At 43.7% G+C, this 20,747-nt stretch overlaps 1 protein-coding gene across 4 annotated transcripts in view; it reads left to right on the top strand.

The window, feature by feature from the left end:
• The window catches only part of CARMIL1 (capping protein regulator and myosin 1 linker 1), a 280,713-nt gene that overhangs the window by 97,362 nt on the left and 162,604 nt on the right, over window positions 1–20,747 (top strand). For all 4 annotated transcript variants that reach the window (XM_072945577.1, XM_015234614.3, XM_072945575.1 and 1 more), the window contains 2 exons: window positions 15,844–15,894; window positions 19,166–19,225. In XM_072945577.1, coding sequence (XP_072801678.1) covers window positions 15,844–15,894; window positions 19,166–19,225 — 111 coding nt within the window. The remainder of the gene's footprint in view (window positions 1–15,843; window positions 15,895–19,165; window positions 19,226–20,747) is intronic.

Below are 20,747 nucleotides of genomic sequence, written 5' to 3'. Positions count from 1 at the left end.
CCAGATACAGAACATTTCCAGAAGGTTCTATGACACAGTACTGCTCTAGAGGAACTGAAAAAAGGCACAGGAAAATTCCCTTTCCCTTCTTCCCCATAGTTGCTTTTCTAGAATTCAAATAAAATCTCTGGCTTTGTATTATTATATTTTAAATGTACATGGGACATTATTAAAGGAAGCCAAAGGTGTTTGGACCAATCCAGTGGTCACTGTATCATGTACTGTCTTGAATTGTTATGTAATTATTTCATGGGTACAAGCCAAACTGTTACCTTTAGCAAAGTAATTAATCTCTTGTAATCCAAATTCACTCCAGCCACAAGTCCATTTGTGCTCCATCATCAAAGTGTATCCTGAATCTGGTCACATCTGACTGCTCCCTCTGACCTCTCTGGTCCCAGCCGTCATCATCTTTCTCGCAGATTACTGCAGTTTTGCCTCCCGGCTGGGTTCCCTGTTTTAACCCCCTTGCCCTCTCACCCACCTTCCAGTCTGTTCTCAACATGACAGTCAGAGAGATCATTTTAAATGTCAGGTCACATCACTCCTGTGCTCAAAATCCCTGGGTGGCAGATCTCACAGCCCCCACTGACCCCACCCACGCCTGCTCTCCCCAAGTCACGTGAGCTCCTCTTTATCCTTCAGTTACCTCAGGCATATTCTCATCTCCGAAATATGCTGTTTGCCTTTGCTGTTTCCTCTGCCTGGACCACTCTTGTCTAAGATGAGAATGGGACGGCTCATTCTTTCACTTCTTTTGGACCTTTTTCAACATGACTTCATAATGAGGTCTCACCAGACTGAAAATGTCACCTACCCCCCTCCCCTCCCCAACCCCCACACAGCAATCACTGTTTTCTTTCCCTGTGATGTTTTTCTCCGTAATATTTATCACCATCTGGCACACCTCATTCTTACTTATTTATTTGTATATAGTCTCTCTCCTCCCAGTAGAAGAGAAGCTGCTTGAAGGCATGGCTTTATATCTTTTTATCCTTAGTGTCTAGCCCAAGGAGCACATTCAATACTTGCTTAATAAATAAATGAATAACTCAAATATTTAATGACAATTATGATGAATCATACAAAAGAAGAGCACAGGATGAGTTCACTGAAAAGAGAATTACACGATTTGGGAACCAGAGTGCTAATCTAACAGAATTCCTTTTAGCACAAGGTGGAGAAACACAAAGACACGTTTTCTGGTATAACCCTTCCTCCACACCCATTCCTCTTTAAGGTTACTCTGGCTTCAGCCTCTGCTTTCCGCTGGCTCTGCAAGGGGCCCCCACTCCTCTCCTTCCCACTCTTGAGGGACCACGTAGAGGAGAGTTTGAGCCAGGGCTCCTGGGGTTGTAATGTGGACAACTTCCAAAAGAAAAAGAACTTGGGGCTCCAGTCTTGGCTGATCCTTCTGTAGACCACCCAGTCCTTCGCTCTCCTGCCACTCAAAGAAGTCAGAAGAGGGATCCTGCTGGTTTTGCAGCTGGGCTGCACAGGTATGTGTGTTTGTCATGAGGGAGCGGGGTCTGTGGGTGAAGGGGCCAACCACAGGTGGCCGCCTTGGAAGGAGAGGCGATGAGCTACAGAAATAGAAATATGGAAATAGGCAGAGAGTTCCTGTCCCGTGCTAAGAAGTGGTTGATGCCAGACTGAGGTACCCCGCCTGTTTCTGGCGTAGCTGGGAAGAGGGGAAAGCTTGGGAGTGATTGGGAGCAAAAAAAAAAAAAAGAGGGGGATCACTTACAGTTTGCTGGTTCCCACTGAGGCAGGGAGGAGGCACCACCACGGAGAGAGCCAGTTGCTAATTTCTACATTAAAGGGCGGAGCAGAAGCAGTGTTTGTGTCTAGAGGGTGTCAGCTTTTTGACTTCCTCCCATGTGCAAAGGCTGGGTTTGGCTTCGAAAGCTCTGCCCCTGTTTCACTTTATCTTGAAACTTTGAGCCTCTGGGGACAGTGCTTAGGTGGGGTTCTCTGAGTAGATGAGTGATGTTTTTATGTTCCCTGAGCAAAACACTTCTCCAAATAGCAAATCGCATTTATCTGAAGCTTCAAGAAAGAAAAATACGGTCTATTTTGAAAAAATAGGCTTCCTCTCTGGAACTTACTTTCACTGTGCTCTGGTTGTTAAAGATACATTTCCTTCTGATTAAATGGTCTATTAATTGTCACTAAAATAACATGATTTTTTCCCTATGTTTTGCATGAAGTCTCTTCCATCATTACCCTGACCCACCCTCGGTGAATTGTGTAGCTTTGTGGATTTAACTCTGCTGGCACAATTGGGGGGAAAAAATCAAGGTCTAGAAAGCCATGGGATGTCTGAAATCATTTCACAGAGTGAATTTTGCTTCCCTTGCATCCGTTGCTAGAAATGACATTCCCCGCCGGTGGGAGCTGCAGGAGACTAGCCTTTCTGTGCTGAATTGGTGAGTCAAGTACTGTGAACACAGTAGGCAAAAAGCAGGGATGTCAGTGTTTGGCATTTCTACACCTTTCCTCTGGAAGGGCTATCTTTTTCTTGTTTTATTTCTCTTTGTTTTGGTAGGTGAGTTGGGGATTAGCGAGTAGATCTGTTTGAACTGGGTCAAGGTGAGCTGCAAACAACAAATTTTCAGGTACTTCCCTGATAGGATATGACTATTAAATAGGAAGGATGCGTCAATTATGTGGTAGGCGTCAGGAATAAACAGACAGCACTGAATTTTTATAATTGGATTCAGACTGAACTCGAGTTTTCACACTTGGAAAGGAGGTGAGGGAGAGCAGGGAACTTTGACTAGGACAGATTTGGTCCCTGCTCCCAGACACCTGACAGTCTGGTGGGGCTGGTGGAGCTAAATATGTATTTCCACCCATCATTAAAATTGTGATAGGTATTACTAAGGAAATATGCAAGTATTGTGGGAAAATACAACCAGGAGATCTGCTCTAGTCTGACCTTCTTCAGGAAGTTCTTTATTTGGGATCTGAAGGGTCAGTGGGTGTGAACCAGGGGAAGGTAAAGAAAGGAGGGGAGGGGAGAGCAGTCGAAGCAGAGGGTGGGGCAGGAGCCCACCCCTGGGGAGGACCAACAGGAGGCCAGCATGGCTAGACCTGGAGGGGTTGGGGAATGGGGAGGAGAGGGAGTGAAATGAGGCAGGCTCCAGTATAGTCCTGTGGAGCCACTGAAGAGCTTAAGCAGAGAAGCGATTAGATAACATATGGGTTTTTTGAAGATCACATCAATATCATCCTACATAGGCAGTTGCTTGGGTGAGGCAAGAGTGGTTCTGTTAGGAGGCTATTGCAAATGATATGGGAACAAGATGATGGTGGCTTGGAATAGAGTCTTTGCAGTGGAGTTGGAGAGACATGAATGGTTTTAAGAACTATTTAGATTACACTGAACTTGGCGAATGACTGAGAGAGGGAGTGGAATTGACAATCCGTAGATTTCTGGTGAGAGAAACTGGATAGATAGCGGTGCTCATTACCTAGCTCAAACTCTAGGAGGAGGAGCAGATTCTGAAAGAAAGATCACATGCTGAGTTTTAGGAAGAGACATTCAAGTGGAGTTAGGTCAATAGATCTGATGATCCAAGAGAGGTCTGGGCTGCACATAAACCTAGGAGTCATCTGGGATCCATTGAAGTCATGGGAGAGAATGGAAGATAACAGGGAATGGGAAATGGATGGGATCGGGGAGGATTGGAAAACCCGAGGAAGAGAATTCCCAGCATGGAAGGCTGTGTCAATGAGAAGGAGAGATCTAGTTCAGCTAGATCTAATTCAGCTGTGCCTAGTGCTAAGGAGAAATCTAGTTAGGAAATGCTGAAAACTATCTGCTGGACTTAGCAACAAAGAGGTGATTGGGACCTTGGCAGAGTTGTGGGGGCAGAATAGTGAACAGTAGAGTGAATATGAGGCAGAAAAATGAAGACATCTGTTGCAGATCCTTTTTTGAGAAGTTGGGCTCAGAGGAAGGAGGGAGTTAGATGGAGCTACAAGAGGGGTGTAAGAATCCAGGAGACAGAGATCTTGGTACCTCTATATTTGGACATTTAGATATGGAAGGGAGAAGGCAGAGTCAGTCACTTAAAGTTCCTGCATAGGTGGGCGGGATATAACCCTGAGCCCAGGTGAGGGGATGGGCATTTCGCCTCCAGCACATCAGAGGGAGAAGAGGAAGAGAGGACAGGTGTAGCCGCAGGGGCAGGTGGGTGTGGAGGGTTGGGGCGGGATACCATTCTGATTTTATGTACTCCGGGGGAGTAGGAGCGAGGTCATCTTCCCAGATGAAGGGAGCAGAATCAGCTTGTGGGTTAGATCCATTCTCCAGCTGCGCTTGGCAGCCGCCACTGCAAGCCTGGAATAGGCAGGTGCTGGGTGGGGCAGTTCATCCAGGGCTGAGGTTTTTCTTTGTGGACGTAATGAAAGGACAAGGAGCACACAGGCTGAAGGTATTAAGAGGGGAGGAATGATTTCAGTGGGGTTTTAGTGGGATGAAGATAGCCTGGGAGGATGTACAATGGTCAGTGACCCGGGAGTGTCAGGTGAGCGCAGCTGAGGAGAGAAAAAGATCCAAGTGCTTCGCCAACTATAATGTGTATATAAGTCATGTTGGGGATCTTATTAAACTGCAGATGCTGATGCAGTCAGTCTGGGAGTGGGGTCTCAGATTCTGCATTTCAAACAAGCTCCTAAGTGATGCCAGCCCCTCTGGCCCATGGATCACACTTCAGGAGAAATTAGAAAGTTGTGGTCAGGGAGTGGGATGATGAATTAGAAATCCTAGGGCTGGTACAGTTTTAAGCAGTAGATAACACGACCCAGGGAATGACTAAGTAGAACGAAAGATCAATGAATGAGAAGGCCACCTGATCACCGAGTCTCTCTGGATGCATGACAATGATGCTAACACTTTCTGTTGGCAGTACTGTTCTAAGTACCTTGTGTGTGTTTTGTGGTTCAATCATCACAACTCCCAATGAGGTATGTATGATGATCCTTTATGTCACAGATGAGGAAAGTGAGACCTAGAGAGGCCTTTCCCCAGATCACCCACGCTTGTGAGTGGTGGAGTCAGGATTCAAACTGGGGCAGTCAAACTGCAGTACATCCCCAGAGTCAGTGCCCTTATGTGAATGGATGCATTACTGACCTCTGATGAGAGAATTTGGAGTGAGGAAGTGTATGGAGATTTTTAGCCAGGTGTTAGCATCATCAGTGAATAAAGTCTAGGAGAGTGCTAGGGTTTTTACAAGTTAACCCGTTTAATCCTCACAGCTGTCATACAGAGTTTAGGCCATTCCCATTTTACAGGTAAGAAAAATAAGACTCAGAAAGATGACGTGATTGTTAGGTGGGGGAGTTGGCAAGTGAATTCAGATGGGTCTGAGTCCAAAGCCTGTTCTTCCTCTATATCAGGTTTCACTACGTCACCACCCAGAAATGGAAATTCTCTCTGTTTTCTCAGATGGGCTGTAGTTACCATGGGAATAATCTCCCCCTGCACTGACTCAAGCAACATCCTGGAGATGATGTGTTGTGAACGAAGCTGAGCCCAGGAGACAGGGCATCTGGGCTTGGCTCTGTTTCTAACTAGCGGGTTTGCGCACATCTCTGCAGGTCTCAGTATTTTTATCTCCACAGCTCACTTTCAGAGCTATATTCTGTTAAGCATGAGGTCAGTTATAGTGACTCCTTTTATATTAATGTTTGCGATAGGCTTAGCACGTGGTAAGTTATCTCTAATCCTTACACAAGGATAAACATTGTCTCCAAATTAGAGGTGAGGACACTGCAGCCTGGAGTTTTAGCGGCAATGCCTACTACCTCTCTCACAAAATGGCAAAGCTGGGATTTCTCCTGAGGTTTGTGGACTCCAAAGCACATGCTCTTGCCATCTACCTTGCTGTCTCAACCTCGCCCATAGCCTCGTTGTGGATCATACTTACAGATGCAAATGGTACCGTAAGCCGGCTTTTATCCAATTTTTAAAACCTGGACTCAGAAGAAATCTGTTTTATATTGATTTTGAGAAGCACTCCCCTCCCAAGGTGTGTACACAAGTGTGCGCGCACACACACACACACACACACACACGTGCACACTGATATCTCTGAAACAAAAGTTTTATGAAATAGTGCTTATAGTTTCTACTTCCAGTGCAGTTGATTTTCTTTTCACTTCCCATTCAGTGTCGTCTGTTCCATTAATACGCTTGTTAAACTCTACCGAATTGATTGAACCACCCACCAAGGGGCTGCCGCCCTCACTTTGAGAATTACTTGCATACCAAGATTTCTTGATGTAATCACTCTAAATCTTTTTTCTCCTTCTCTCCCTATTCCTCATCGTGGAATTTAATGAAGCCTATCTCTCAGTCTGATTATTTATGTAACAATATTAAGTCTACATCAACCCCCTCTACTGTAGGCCACCTACACTTTGGCAGAGTGGAAGAATATTTCATAAATTTGCTCTGAGAGAAGGAAAGAAAATGTGCACTTTTTTCATTCAATGAAAATGCTAATAGAGCAGAAGGTGAAGAATAAGGAAGTGATACTTGTGCCTTCTTGGCTGGAAGAGATGGGGAGGCAGGGCCCGGAAACATGGGCTAACACTTCGCAGTGGTGTAGGCTGGGGAGGGACTGCAGCGTTAGAATGTGGATATAAGACGAGTGAAACTTACTTCGTGTTCCAACTCTGCTGTGCAGCCAGTTGTGAACTACGATTACTATTGAACTTGTCCAAGGACACGCGTTTGTTGGACTCCTTTATGTGCCAGGTCTTGTTCTGAGTACCTCACGTATGTTCTCTCAGAAGGTGTGTCTCCATGTTTTTACAGGTGAGGAGACTAAGGCACAGAGAGGCTGAGTAACCAGCCCAAGGTCACATATCCAGTAGCGAGTGGTCTAGTGAGGATTCGTGCCCAGGCTCTCTGCCTCTGGAGCCAGTGTTCTTTGTCATTGAGCCGTAACTGTCACATGTCTTTCCTTTCAAGTAATTCTAGGTGGTCTTTTTTGGGTGCCTCACCCAGGATGGGGTTCTTGCCCTTGGATTTTGAATCTCGAGAGGGTCACATGTGGAAGAAAAGTGATTGGAGTCCATTCACTCCATAAGGGCAGCCAGAAGGGACTTCCCGCTAGTTCTTGCTTCTCAAATCTGCAGAGTTGATTTGGTTTCTGCCCCTCTTGAGCCCTGTTTTTAAATTAAAGATTTTGTTTAATTGTGAGAGCTACCCATTTCCTTTAAATAAATTTATTTGTGCTTAAAATTCCATTGTTTGGGGAAAAAAAGCAAGCCTTGATAAATGCAGACAATTGTTTGATCTGTTTCCTCATCTACAAACTAAAGGAATTGGATACGCCCATCTGCAGATCCCTCTTCACCCTGTGATTTTTCACTAGAATTGGGTTCTAGTGAATCATAACTTATTCAGGAAGAAATAGGCTGTCCTTGTGTTAGGGAAGCAGAAGTTTTATTAATTAACTGGGTTAACTTGACCATTACATTCATGTTGTTTGTTTTCTGTACTCTTTGTATGACTGCGATTGTGCTGTTGGTGAGTTCATTTAAAACATAAATATGACAGTGATGACTAGCAGAGGTCCTTTCTCAAGCGTGTTACATACAGACCTGTGAGACTCCAATACTGAGAGGTCTGGGCGGAAACTGCCACACACGAGTGCCTTAATGTGACCTTCCTGGACCACGTGGGACTGGCACTGGGTAATGGGCTCATCCTTACTCTTAGCTTAAGAGGCGGCCCTATTCTAGGGATGGTGGGAACACCATTATTCTGCCTTTAAAAATATGTCATTATAATAGAATCGATGTGACCAATTCCAGAATTTTATATCAGCCAGTGCTTTGAAAAGAAGGTCTGAAAGGTGAGTGACATAAAGAAAAATTGATGTTGTTTTGAAGTAGCCACATGCTCATCGGTGGGGAAGAATTATGTGTTTGTTTTCTTGCACGCTTTGATATAAAGCCTTACAACTTAACAATAAAGGGACTGAGGACAGAATGAAGCGATTGTGTCTGACAAGCTGTAGGTAAACATTCCATTTCTGCATAATGGCGTAAATAACCAGGCGGAAAGAAATGGATTTGCACAGGTGTTAGAGTACAAAGGCTTCCCCGAAACTAGACATCGAAAGAGAAAACGGAACTCCAGTGGCTTACTCGCCTCCACCCCCACCCCTCCTAGTGAGGGAGCATCTGTCCTTCCGGTGAGCAGGGACCCAAGAAGGAATTAATTCCTCTCAGCAAATATTTACTGGTGGGTGGGGGGTATACAGCTCAGTGGTAGGTACATGCTTAGCATGCATGAGGTCCTGGGTTCAATCCCCAGTACCTCCATTAAAAAGAAAAAAAATAAACAAACCTAATTACCTTCCCCCCACCAAAAAAAAATTTGCTGGTGGCTTGCCATTCCTGGCAGTCCACATACAGCAAAGAGTTTTGAGCTCTTAGAACTGAGACAGTCCCACAGTAGGCCTAAGTCATGACCAAGAATGTAGGAAGTTAGAAACCTGCTCCAACCCCCTTATTTTAGACTTGGCTGAATTTAGTTCCACAGAGATAGTACCTTGTCCAGAGTTTGGTCACTTGGCAATCGTGGGGCCCAACCAGGGCTAAATCTAGTTAACTCTCTTATTAGGTTAGTCCTATTATGAACATGTATGATTTTATTACAATATTGAAATATAGATAATAACAGACACTAGCACCTTCCATTTGCTGGCACTCTTTTAAGCACTTCCCGTCTGTCCACTTATTTACACACATTGAGTCATTTAACCCACAGAACTCCATGAGGTGCACCTTGTGGCTCCCATTTTGCAGAAGATGTAACTGAACCCCTGAGGTTGCCCAAGTCACACAGACAGTAAATGATGAAGCTTAGATCGAAGCCTAGGCAACCTGACCCCAGAGTTTGTCCTCTAAACCACTCCACCAGGTCAGCAAACTTTTCCTGGAAAGGATCAGATAGTAAATATTTTAGGCTTTGTGAGCTGTAAAAATCTCTATTGCATCTACTCAACGCTGCCTTTGTAGTGTGAGCAGCCAGAGACAGTCCATTAAACAAATGGGTGTGGCTGTGTCCCAATAAAACTTTATTTGTAAAAAACAGGTGGGGTGGGATTTGTAGTTTTCAGATCATGCACTGGACTGTGCTGCCTAGTCAGAGCACAGTTAAATCAGTGACAGTAGGAGAGATACGGATGCCCGGCAAGTATGATGGACCAGTTCTGTAAGAGATTTGAGGCCAGAAATTGGACTAAAATGATGCTTTGTTTTGTATTCCTTTTGCGTGCAGTGTCCTGCTTTGGCCAGAGAGGGTGATGGTTGTCAGAGCAGTGTGCTGTGGGGTGTTATGAGGCTCAGGGCCAGAAGAGACTTTTTATCCTTCCTCAACTTTGTGGGTAACCTTGCCAAGTCCCTTAGCATCTGTCACTCATAACTCTCCACAGTGGTGGTAACTGTCCTCTCCACCTGCCTCTCTCCCTCCCCGAAGCGTGTGTCTTGGATTAATGAGATCTTGTCCCTGGGAGTTTGGAAGAGGGGAAACATATTCAGTGGCATTCATCATTTAGTTTGCTTGTCAAATTAGAGAGCACTTTGGGGGTATAAGACCCTTGGTTGAATGTCTGCTGTGAAGAACCCAGTTTTAAAGGAAAGGCGTTTCTGGTAATGTGGGTGAGAGAATGTAGATTTACAGGGTGTGAATTTATGGATTGCCCTTGCCGTGATAGGCTTTAGGTAATGGAGTTATTTCAGAGAGTGAGACAGATACTTTACTTATTTCTGTTTTTAGTAAATGTGCAGTGAGAGGGTTCCACAGCCGACCTCATTATGTGTCATCTCCATAAGAAAATTTAGGTTTCTCTGCTAAGCTGTGAGTCTTAACAGTAGGGAGGATTTTTATAAATGTTTCCAAGTGCAATTTTGAAGTGAAAAGTTGAACCAAGAATCCTCAAAGGGAACCAGGCTGCTGCTTGCATTTCAATGAAAGGGAGAGGAAATTCATTATAGAGGTTGAAAATGTGGTTTGCATGCTAAGACTCTCCTGGAAGAAAGGGCCTCCCCCAGAGGAGGAAGTGGGAGGGAAGTTATAGCTTGCTGTTTGTGGTTAAGGTTCCTTGGCCAAGCACATATACTCCTTCAACACCCCCCCCCATTTTTTTTAACTTGGCAAGAAAATTCTTTTCCTTCAAGGTCAGATAGATAAATAGATAGGAAGGAATATTTCGGCCTAGGAGATGTCTCAGAATCTTTCAGTCTTATCATTGTTTGTTTTGTGCATTTGACAAAAACTTACTATTTAAAAATCCGATAGGTGTAACTCCTTAATCTTACCCTGGGAATCTAAATTTAAGATGCTCTCCCACCAGTGTTAATGATATGTTCAGCAGAGACATTCTGGATGCTGGGCTGGGGCTTTATCTACATTTGTATCTTCTTAAAACAGCAGTATTAGCCGTGCAGAGCAGTTTTCTTCTTGTTTTCCAAATAAGCAAACTGGGACGTCAGCTAACTCTGCCAGGGTTAAACAGCTGGAAAGTGGCAGAGCCAGAATTGGAATCTGTCTCCCTGATTCCAAAATCAAAGTGAGTAGGGCGACCCAAGTGTCCGAGTTTCCAGGATGCTGGATTCTCTGTGCTGAAACCGGGAATGAAGATTGGGTCACTCTGCAAGGAAGATGCTTGCTATCCCTAGCACCATGCTAGTGCCCTCTGTCAGGAAACACTTCGTGATAAATCAAAGAGGAGTTTTCCTGTGTGATTTCCCCTGCTCACCTGCTGGAAGCCACGTGTGTGCACTGTAAGATCTCCAAGACCACACATCCTAGGGCAGACTTGGCACCAAACAGGAAAGCTAGGAGACTGAGTTCTTTGGAATTCCCAGCATGAATGTGGCCTCATTTCTTGGCCCAGTTTGCATTAATGGAGCGAAAGGCACAATTCTTGGAATGGTAGCCTTCGTAGCTTTTCATACTTGCTTCAAAATATTGCTACGCTCTTGTGCTCACAAGTGGGCATAGTCTTGGGAAAGGCTGGGTCAGTGTCGGAGGGTTTCACCCTTTGCACTCCATTCCCTTCCAGGCTTTCTGAGGACAGTCCTTGTGCCTCTGGGGATCCTAGCTGACCACCAGAAAAGGGAACCAGCCAGCGCAAAGCTTCTCTCTTCAAAGCCTGGGCTCCCTAACGGAGTGCCTTTTTTCAAACAAATTATTTTGGCCTGCATCCAACTGCCGAAGAACACTGTGTACTTACGCTGCCTTTAAAATCTTTCTCGAGAAAGGGAGTTGGCACACAGGGCCACGGATTGTGAGCACCGTTGTTGCCAGAGTGAAAGCAGAAGTGATCAGTAGAACATCACGTATCTACATATGGTCAAGAGATGGCTCTTTCCTCAAAAAGTGAACCTGTATGAACACTCTGGGTTTTTTTCTTCTCCTTTAAAAAATGCATTGAGCCGATTAATACCCTGTCAGTGGCCCCTAGAAAGCCTCTGGTGACTTTCCAGGAGAGGGCAGGTCAAGAGAAGGCAGGTAGGTCATCTGGTGCCTTGGCTGCTCGTGGGAGACGTTATTCTCCAAAACACGACACCTGTGGGGAGAGGGGTCGGGGGAGAAGGGCCAGCCCTTGCCTTGTGCTGCTGATTGCTGCCACGTGTCGGTTATTTGCGTGCCTGTTTTGAGATTACTGTTTAAGACTGAGTAATTAGATTCACACAGGGGACTTCATAATCACTTAATTACCGATGTGCTTGGTGTATAATAATGTCAAAAGGTGTCTTGTCATTTTTATTTCGTGTTTTGTTCAGGTTTCCCTATGACTATGTTCCAAATGAAATGCTCTTCCAGAATGCTGTATTTCCTCTGTGATGGGTGCATGTTGTTTTGCAGTGAGCATAAATAAGATAAAAGCTCTCAAGTGATTAGCATGGAGAAAGCTCTGGGAAATGGAGGGAAGAGGGGAGGATCCAAAAGAGGGGTGGCAAGAATGAAAAGATGGAGTGGGATGTGATGGGGAGCAGAGAGAAGGGGTTGGAGGGAAGGGTGGGAAACAGGCGAGGAGAGACACAGACCGAGAGATACACGTAGAGAATCAGGTGGACAGATGCAAACAGACAGACAGAGATTAACCCACTATCAAAGAGAGAGAGAGAGAGAGATGAACAGGCACAGGCAGACCATAGGGCCTGGTCCTTTTTCTTATGAAATCCAAACATCCATCATCCTATTGATGATGCTTTTACCTGTTGGCTTCTTTCTGGCTCTAAAGTTCTATGACGTGTCTGTGTTTGCATGTGTGCAGACTGTGGAGGATGATGGTTCTTGGGAAGCTGAGATCTGAGAGCCACTGTAAGTAATTAGGAGCTCATTCTCTGTGGCCAGACCATCTGGGCTCGAATCCCAGCTCTGCCACCTACTTGCTGGGTGACCTGGGCAAGTTATATAATCTCCCTATGGCTCAGTTTCTTCTTCTTAAAATGGGTATAATGATAGTGTCTATCCCATAGGCTGCTGTGAGGCTTAAAGGAGACCGTGTATGCAAGTCTGTGAGAACACTGTACCCAACAAGTGTGGGCCAGAATTACTCCCATATTTGAAAAATGATCCTGGATCTTGTGGGACCAATTTTCCTTTGAAGGAATGTTCACAGAGCTGAGTGTATTTTTCTGAATACTGAGGTGGCTACATGTGCCTGCTGGGGCTTTTGGCATTGAACCTTATTGCTAGCTGAGGAGAGAGTGAAAAGAACGGACAGCGAGGAAGGAGTTGCAGCCTGTGGTCCTGCTCCAGCACCAACCAGCTATGAGTTTTCTTCGGATCTGCTCTCAGATTATAAACCCTAAGGGGTTCTTTCACTAGGTGATTGATATCGAGTCCTTTATGGCATGTGAGTTTTATGATTTGGCTATTATTTTACCTCTATGCAAAGATTTTATGGACTTAAGATTGGAAAGATTGGATATAAGTACCCTTGGAAGAAAGAAATGAATGTGCTGTGTTTTACTGTTGACCCTTGGAGTTTGAACTACATGGGTCCACTTACATGCAAATACTTTTCAGTAGTAAATACTCCAGTACTTACTAGATGATCTGTAGTTGGTTGAATCCTCAGATGCAGTGGAACTATGGGTCTGGAGGGCCAACTGCAAGTTATACGCAGACTAACCCCCGAGCTAGTGAAGGGTCAACCATAAATCAAGAGGGAGACATGCTGAGAATAGAGTCTAGTGTCCTAGAGCCCGTGCTGGTGGTGAGCCCATGAGGCTCAGCATTATTTCTTCCTCCTCCTCCTCCTCCTTTTTCTCCACCTTCCTCTCCTCCCCCCTCCCCTGGAGGAGGAAGAGCAATGTTTGAAAGGGTAACTACATCAAGATGTGCTATGGAATGTAGTATTACTCAGCCATAAAAAAGAATGAAATTCTGCCATTTGCAGCAACAGAGATGGACCTAGAGAATATTATCCTTAGTGAAATAAGTCAGACAGAGAAAGACAAATGCTGTGTATCACTTATATGTGGAATCTAAAAAATAATGCAAATGCATGTGTATGCAAAACTGAAACAGATTCACAGATACAGAAAACTTGTGGTTACCAAAGGGAGAGGGAAGGGGGGAGGGACCAATTAGGGGTATGGGATTAGCAGATACAAACTACCATATACAAAATAGATAAGCAAGAAGAATTTACTGTATAGCACAGGGGATTATACTCATTGTCTTGTAATAACCTATAATGGAGTATAAACTGCAAAAATGCTGATTCAGTATGCTGTACATCTGAAACTAACACAATGCTGTAAGCCAGCTATACTCAATTAAAAAAATAGAAAAAGATGTGCTGTGGAGCAAGACCTTAGTCTAGAGAAGGTAAACTTCTCTAAACTAGACTGCCAGGGGCTGGAGTACCAGGAGGAAGGATTGGGTTGGAACATGTAAAGGTAGCCTCATGGTGAAGAGCCTAGGCTTTGGAGTTGACTGAAGAGGCTCAATGAGAATCCTACTTCTGTCCTTGAGTCTCAGTTTATTCATCTGTAAAATGGGGGTAATAATCATATAGAATATGTTTGTTGGGAGGATTAAATGTATCAGCGTATCCAAGGATGTTCACCCATTTATGGCAGATGGGGAACACTTGATTAATTGCAGCTACTACTTGGGGCGGGCTTCAAGGGCATGTGACCAGTTAGACAGGGCAGCGGCTCTCAGGAGGCCCTACTCATGGCTTAAGCTGTCACTGTCTTAAAATTCTTCATAATTTTTGAACAAGGGCCCTGTGAGTTATGTAGCCAGTCCTGCTACTACTAGGCTACATCTGACCTCCTCTCACTCATCTGACCCCACTTCTTAAACATTCCTCTCACTTCTGTTGCTTGTTTTAATGGAAGGAAACCCTGTCTCCAAATGCCTTAGTAAAAAGGAAGGATCACTCCTTTGGGAAAAGAACTGCCTATGGAATACTCAAAGATAGATACCTTTTCTTGTGCTTAATGGTCTTTTAGAGCATATCACCTCTAAAATCAAGTAGCAGAAATGATCCATGTGAAAAAAGGCTCCTGTAAGTAGCTGTGACTGAAGGCATTTGGGTAGAAAGTCTTGAAATAGGCCAGGCCTTGCCCCCTCTGCCTTCCCCTTGCACGTTACCAGACTCTCCCAGCTAGTGTCCGGCCACCTCCCTTTGTCATCTGTCTCATAAAGAGTATTGGCTTGAGTTATTCCCAATAGTGGTGACCCATGATTATTCAAAAATGAGTTTTATAAAAAATACACAGTTTCTGCCTGGAGTTGGGAGACTAGAGAGAGGCACAGAGCAGGCCACAGTCACAGCCATGGATTCATCTTCTGTGAGTGGATTAACAGTATGAGCTATGGCTTGAATCCGGGTCAGTCCCGTAACAACATGCACCTCAGTGTCCTTGACCTTTGAGTTCTAAAGCTTTGTTCAAATCTAGCATCCTTAGACTAGCACATACACATCATTTGCTAAATATCAACTCAGTGACAAGGAAGTCCTTTGGAAGATCAGGAACAGTTACCCCTCCAGAACTTGACAAGTGCCGGAGTCCCCTTTCTTGATGGCAAAGGGCTGTGAGGCCTGCCTGGACCTCCAAGTTGCAGAGTGGTGCGTTCAGACACTGAGGGTTGTGGACGTGGCATCCCTGCGCCAAGTCTGAACTAAGAGTTCAGACTATTTCCAGCTCCCTTGTATTCACAAGGGCCCCTGCTGGGGAAGAGGAGCTATCGGCATATGGGACCCCATGGGTGATCGACATGTTCTTAGCTGAGTATTGGAATTGAAACTTCTGTAAATGTTCTCTCTGGGAGTGAGAGAGGCGTAGCTGAGAAGCAGAGTTAGGGATGACTTTTGGGAAGGCTAGCCTGTTTTGCTGCCTATATATTATGTAAATGTGATCAGCTAGTGTGCAGAGAATGGAAAGCAAGAGGGTCAATATGGGTGGCGGCTGTCATTTGGGGAGAGCGAATGAGTACCTGGCCTTTTCATTAAGGTCGCTGTTGATACAGTGGGGCTTATGCTGTGGATAAGATATCTGTATTTTAGTATCACGGAGACCTTCTTTCTCAGCTGGAGTGAACTTTTGGTCCTTTGGACTGCTGACTGATGGCTCATCTTGAGATTTTGCAGGTGATTTGTTCACCACGGCCCTTGGCAGTGACTCCTAGAGTAAAACTGATAATCCTATAGGGCCAAGAAGCTGTTCCAGCTCACTTATTCTTCTTACATGACAGGAGCATTAAAGTAGCATTAAAGACCTGTGGGTCACACCACAGCCCCCAGCCTTTACTGACATGGTGCCGCTGCTTCTGTCTTACAGGTGCTAACATCATGCAGAGCCTTCCTGGTAACAGCACGAATCCCCACCAAGGTAAGTGTCGGTGAGTTTCCTCCTAGCAGCACGTGCGTGCGTGCGTGCGTGCACACACACACACTCACTTCTCAATTACTTAGACTTATGATTCAGGCCAGTGTGTTCAGAGTTCCCTTAGCACAACTGTATTTTCTTTCTTCCTCCCCAGAAAGCACCTAAACTGTGATGACAGACATGTTTTGCTCCTTTGCTTCCTCTCTGTGTGAAAAGGCATCCTGAGAAAAGTGGCGAAAGCTTTTGTGCTCCTCATCCCAGAGGCTTGTGGATTTCAGTTATTTTTGTCTCTCAACTGGGGCAGGGTTTACACTTTCTTCAAGTCTAGTTCTTATTTCCTTCAGTCCACTAATGGCAGATTTTTTAAGGTTTTGACACGTGGGAAATAACCTTCATAACTCTGAAGAGTGCATTTCTGGGAATGTGGCCAGCACAGCCCTCCTCCCTGGGTAATTATCAGATCAGGGAAATGTCCACAGAGAAGCTGGGTTGGAGGATCACCCCATGTCAACCAGAGTGTTAAAGGGGTCTTCACTGGTCAAAGGTTCAGCAGTTGGCAGGAGCACAGTGCATTTGGGGAGCTGGGGTGTTGGACCCAGGATGGTGGAGGCTGTGGAGGGAGAGAAACGATCAGGAAGATGGGCAATTGATATGGATCACTGCCTGTGGAATAGTGGGGGTTCCTGAAGGACCATCACGTAATCACATTTAGACTTGCTCTCTTGTCTTTCAGATGCGGGCTGTCTTGCTGAGGGTAGAGGTGGGGTGAGTGAGAGAATGACAGAAGAGCTACTGAGAGTTTGGGCTAATTCCTTCCTCTTATTGAACCAATCACTAGTGTCTCTGGTTCTGTCTTAAAGATGTCCTCAGGTCTTCCTGCAGCCTGCCTGTGTCTCAGCTGCCTAACTGGTCCTCCTGCTCCCTCCTGCTCAGTGACATTCTTTAAACTGTCTTTGGGGTGGGCTGGAGTCAGGGGAGGGGCAGTGGCGGGGACTGAGAGCACAGGCCTATTAAAAAAATAGCCGTGGATGAGATTAGAGAGAATGGCTTGAACCTTGCTGTGATGTCTGTCTGTCTGTGTCAGTGACTCCCCTCCTCACCACTAATAATAACTGGACTCTGATGAATCATATCCTTAGCCCATCCTCCCTTGCTGATCACTGAAACTGCAGGTCTGCTTCTAGTTTCCACCCTGCCCTAGTTCACTGAATGCCTCTATGCCTTTGCAAATTCTTTTTCTTCTGCTTGGATTTCCCTTTTCACTCCTTCTTTGTTTGGCAAACTTGAAGTCATCCTTGAGGGCCTAGCTGAAATGTCTCTGTGCTCCCCTGGCTCCCTGGTACTTTGCTTATCCCTGGGACAGCCCTTAGGTGAAGCAGGAGCATCTTAACTGACTGCCACCTCACCTCACGCAGCCAAATTGAGCAAAGCCGCCCATGCTATCCCTAATGATGCTGACTGATACCAGCTGCATTTTCATAGCTGCTAAGTTATAGGAGAGTGAACCTGCTTACACCTGTTCCCACAGATGAATGAGATGCCCACCAAGGGTCAAGTGGTTTGTTTCCAAACCTTTTCAAAGCATTTATAATTATAGTAATACATTTTGAAATTAAAGATATTTTACATATCAATAAAATAGGCTGCAAAAGGAGAGAATGTCTATGAAATAGTGACTGTTGATAAAAGTCAATTTATTTTTTTTAAATTACTGTCTTGTTAAGGACCAGACAACTATTAAAGACTAGAGAGAGGGGAATGTAATACTCTAGAGAACTTAACGCCCTCATATTGCTTTGTGTCTTCAAGTTCTCACTCCATTTTAAAGAGCTTGACTTGGAAGTTGGGTGCCCTGCATTTCTGGGTGTGGCCTGCAAAGGAAATGCCATTGGAGACAGCCAGTGGGCTTCACTCAAAGAGGAAACTTTGGAACTATACCCAAGGCTAGCAAGTGAAAATATGTTTATAAGTTTTAATTCAAAATAAATGAAGATAGAGAGGTACTCTTTTTAGAAAATAATTCCCGGCTTTAAATGACTTTTCAAAACCCACCAAGTATAGATCTTGATAATGATAGGTAAGAACACTTCTATGCTAATTGAATGTTTAAAATGTGCCTCCAGTGTGGCATTTAACTTTCAGAGGACAAGATAGATGTCTCATTCCTCCTTCTAATCCTGAAACGTAGTAGGCCTTCCATAAATGTCTGTTGGTTGACTATGTGAATAATGAAAGAATGAGTTATCTTTCTACCTCCAGTTCTCATGACCATACTTCAATGTATTTAACTGGAAATTCAGGGATTCTCTGTTCTAAGATTTATCCTACGAAATGTGTAATGGTATGACATAGCACCAGCAGGCAGAACTAAGGGTTTTATGGGTTTGGTTCTGGATAGATTGTTTTCCCATGACATTTCTAGTTTTAAGGCGAGAGGATAGAATAAACGGATCCAACTCAGTTCTCCATTGTCTTTAGTCCGATGCCCTGTGACTGTTCGCTGTACTCGGATGAAAGACCGCAAAACTGGGGGAAAGATTAGTGGCTGTTGTCCAGGAAAAACAGGCAAAGAGTACAAGACTGGAGATACTTTGAAGAAAAAGAAATGCTAATTACAGAAGAAGAGAGGAAGGGGCACTTGTTATTAAAATAGAGAGGAAATAAATGATCATTTATATATATGCAGAGAGAGAGAAGACTTAACTCTGTGTTTCACTGGAGCACAGTTTAAAATTCCTAAATGTTGTATTTTTCTAAATCCATTCAAAGTCAGAACTTTAATGAAAGACAGTGGGAGGAATGATGACTCCCGTGAGTGGTCAGAGTGTAACCCAAAGAGGTAAGGGTCTAGGAAGAAGGGAAAACCCAACATTGTCTTTATCTTGATCTGATTTACAGAAGCAAAATCTTGAAATCAGGGGTAAAAGGTATATTTAGATGGTTCCCTTCATACATTGACTGCTCAACAAATAAATACTGGAGTAGAAGTACAAAAACTTTCCACTGGGTTTGTCCCTGGATGAAATTTAAAAAGCCAGACTTGTAGTTTGCTTTCAGTCCTTTAGGAAAGTGAATAATACTTTTCTTGAAATATGATAGATCAAAGTCATGTCTTACTGAATGAATGGAGGTAATAAAACCAGCCGACCTTCAGAAGATGCCCAGTACTTTGTTTGCCCTTGGACTGTTTCTGATTGTAGCATTTTTACTTGGAATTGCAGGTTTTAAAACCCTCATTACTGGTCTTTATTTCCCTCTCCCTCCTCAATTGCAGCTCGAGGTAACCTTCAGCTACTTGGAGATTCATGGCGTCATCTGCAGCAAGCCAGCTCAGGTGAGTGTGAACAACCTGTTTGTCATTCCTGGAAGGTCAGGCCTTTGCTTGAGTTTCTGAAACCAGGAAACTCCTTCTATTTGGTTCACTATTAAAAGTTTCTTGAGATAATGTCGAAAAACAAGATAAGGGAAAATGGAGGTTTCTAAATGTGAGACTGAACAGGGGCTAGGTGGGCAGGGGTTGGGAATTTGTGATAAGGGAAATAGGTTCTCCATAACACAATTTGAAAAGAACTAATTAGCTCTAATGTTAGCTGGTGATGTATACATGAGAGTTCTGTTCCTTAGAGATGCACAAGTTTTAGCACTAAAATTTCATAGCTGCTCTACAGTACAATATAAGGTCTTTCTGGGAATATAGTGATGAATGAATCTTTTTGTATTAATGTAGATTTTCTTAAATTAACATACTGTCAGTTACAATGTGTCAATTTCTGGTGTCCCAGTCATACATATACATACATATATTCATTTTCATGTTCTTTTTCATTAAAGGTTGTTACAAGATATAATGTAGATTTTAAAAGACAGCTTTATTGAACTATACATAACATGCAGTCAACTAAAGTGTATAGTTTGAACGTTTTGACATGTAGACCGGTGAAACCATCATCACAGTCAAGATACTGAATATACTCATCACCCATAATTTTTCTCATCCGTCTTAATAAACACTCCCCCTCGCCCCTCCCCACTGCATTCTCTGAAATTTTATGTGAATGGAATCATATGGTGTGTGTACTCTTGATTGTCGGCCATCTTTTAGCCAGTATAATTATTTTGAGATTGATTAATTTTGTTGAGTGTCTCAGTAGTTCATTCCTTTTTTATTGCTGAGTAGTATTCCATTGTATGGCTATATCACAATTTGTTTATTCATCACCAAGTGATGGATATTTGGTTTGTTTCCAGTTCTTGGCTGACAAGCAAATGTGCTATGAACATTTATGTACAAATCTTTGCTTGGATATTGGCTTTTATTTCTAAAGGGTAAATAATAAGGAGTGGTGTGGCTGAACTGTATGGTGGGTATCTGGTAAACTTTTAAAGAAACTGCTAAACTGTTTTTCAGAGTGGTTGTACCAGTTTACATTGCCACCAGCATTGTATAAGAGTTCCAGTTCCTCCACATCCTCCCCAGCACTGGTATGGCCAGTGTTTTAAATTAGCCATTTTAAAAGAGGTTTGTAATGCTTTTTCACTGTAGTTTTAATTTGCATTTCCCTGATGACTAAAGATACTAAGCATCTTTTTATCTGCTTATTTGCAATCATATATCTTCTTTATTCAAATATCAGTTCAAATCTTTTGCCATTTGAAAAAACTGAATTGTTTTCTTACTGTTTTAAGAGTTCTTCACAGATAAGAGTTCTTTATAGATTCTAAATACAAATCCTTTATCAGATATATTATTTATACATATTTTCTCTCAGTCTGTGACTTGTCTTTGCATTTTCTTTAAAGTGCTTTTCAAAAATCACTTTTAAATTTTGATGAAGTCCAGTTAGTTTATTAATATG

Source organism: Vicugna pacos, chromosome 20, assembly GCF_048564905.1.
Source record: "Vicugna pacos chromosome 20, VicPac4, whole genome shotgun sequence".
Classification (NCBI taxonomy): domain Eukaryota; kingdom Metazoa; phylum Chordata; class Mammalia; order Artiodactyla; family Camelidae; genus Vicugna; species Vicugna pacos.
Note: the sequence above shows the minus strand (reverse complement) of the source record. Positions and strands in the feature narration are given on the sequence as shown.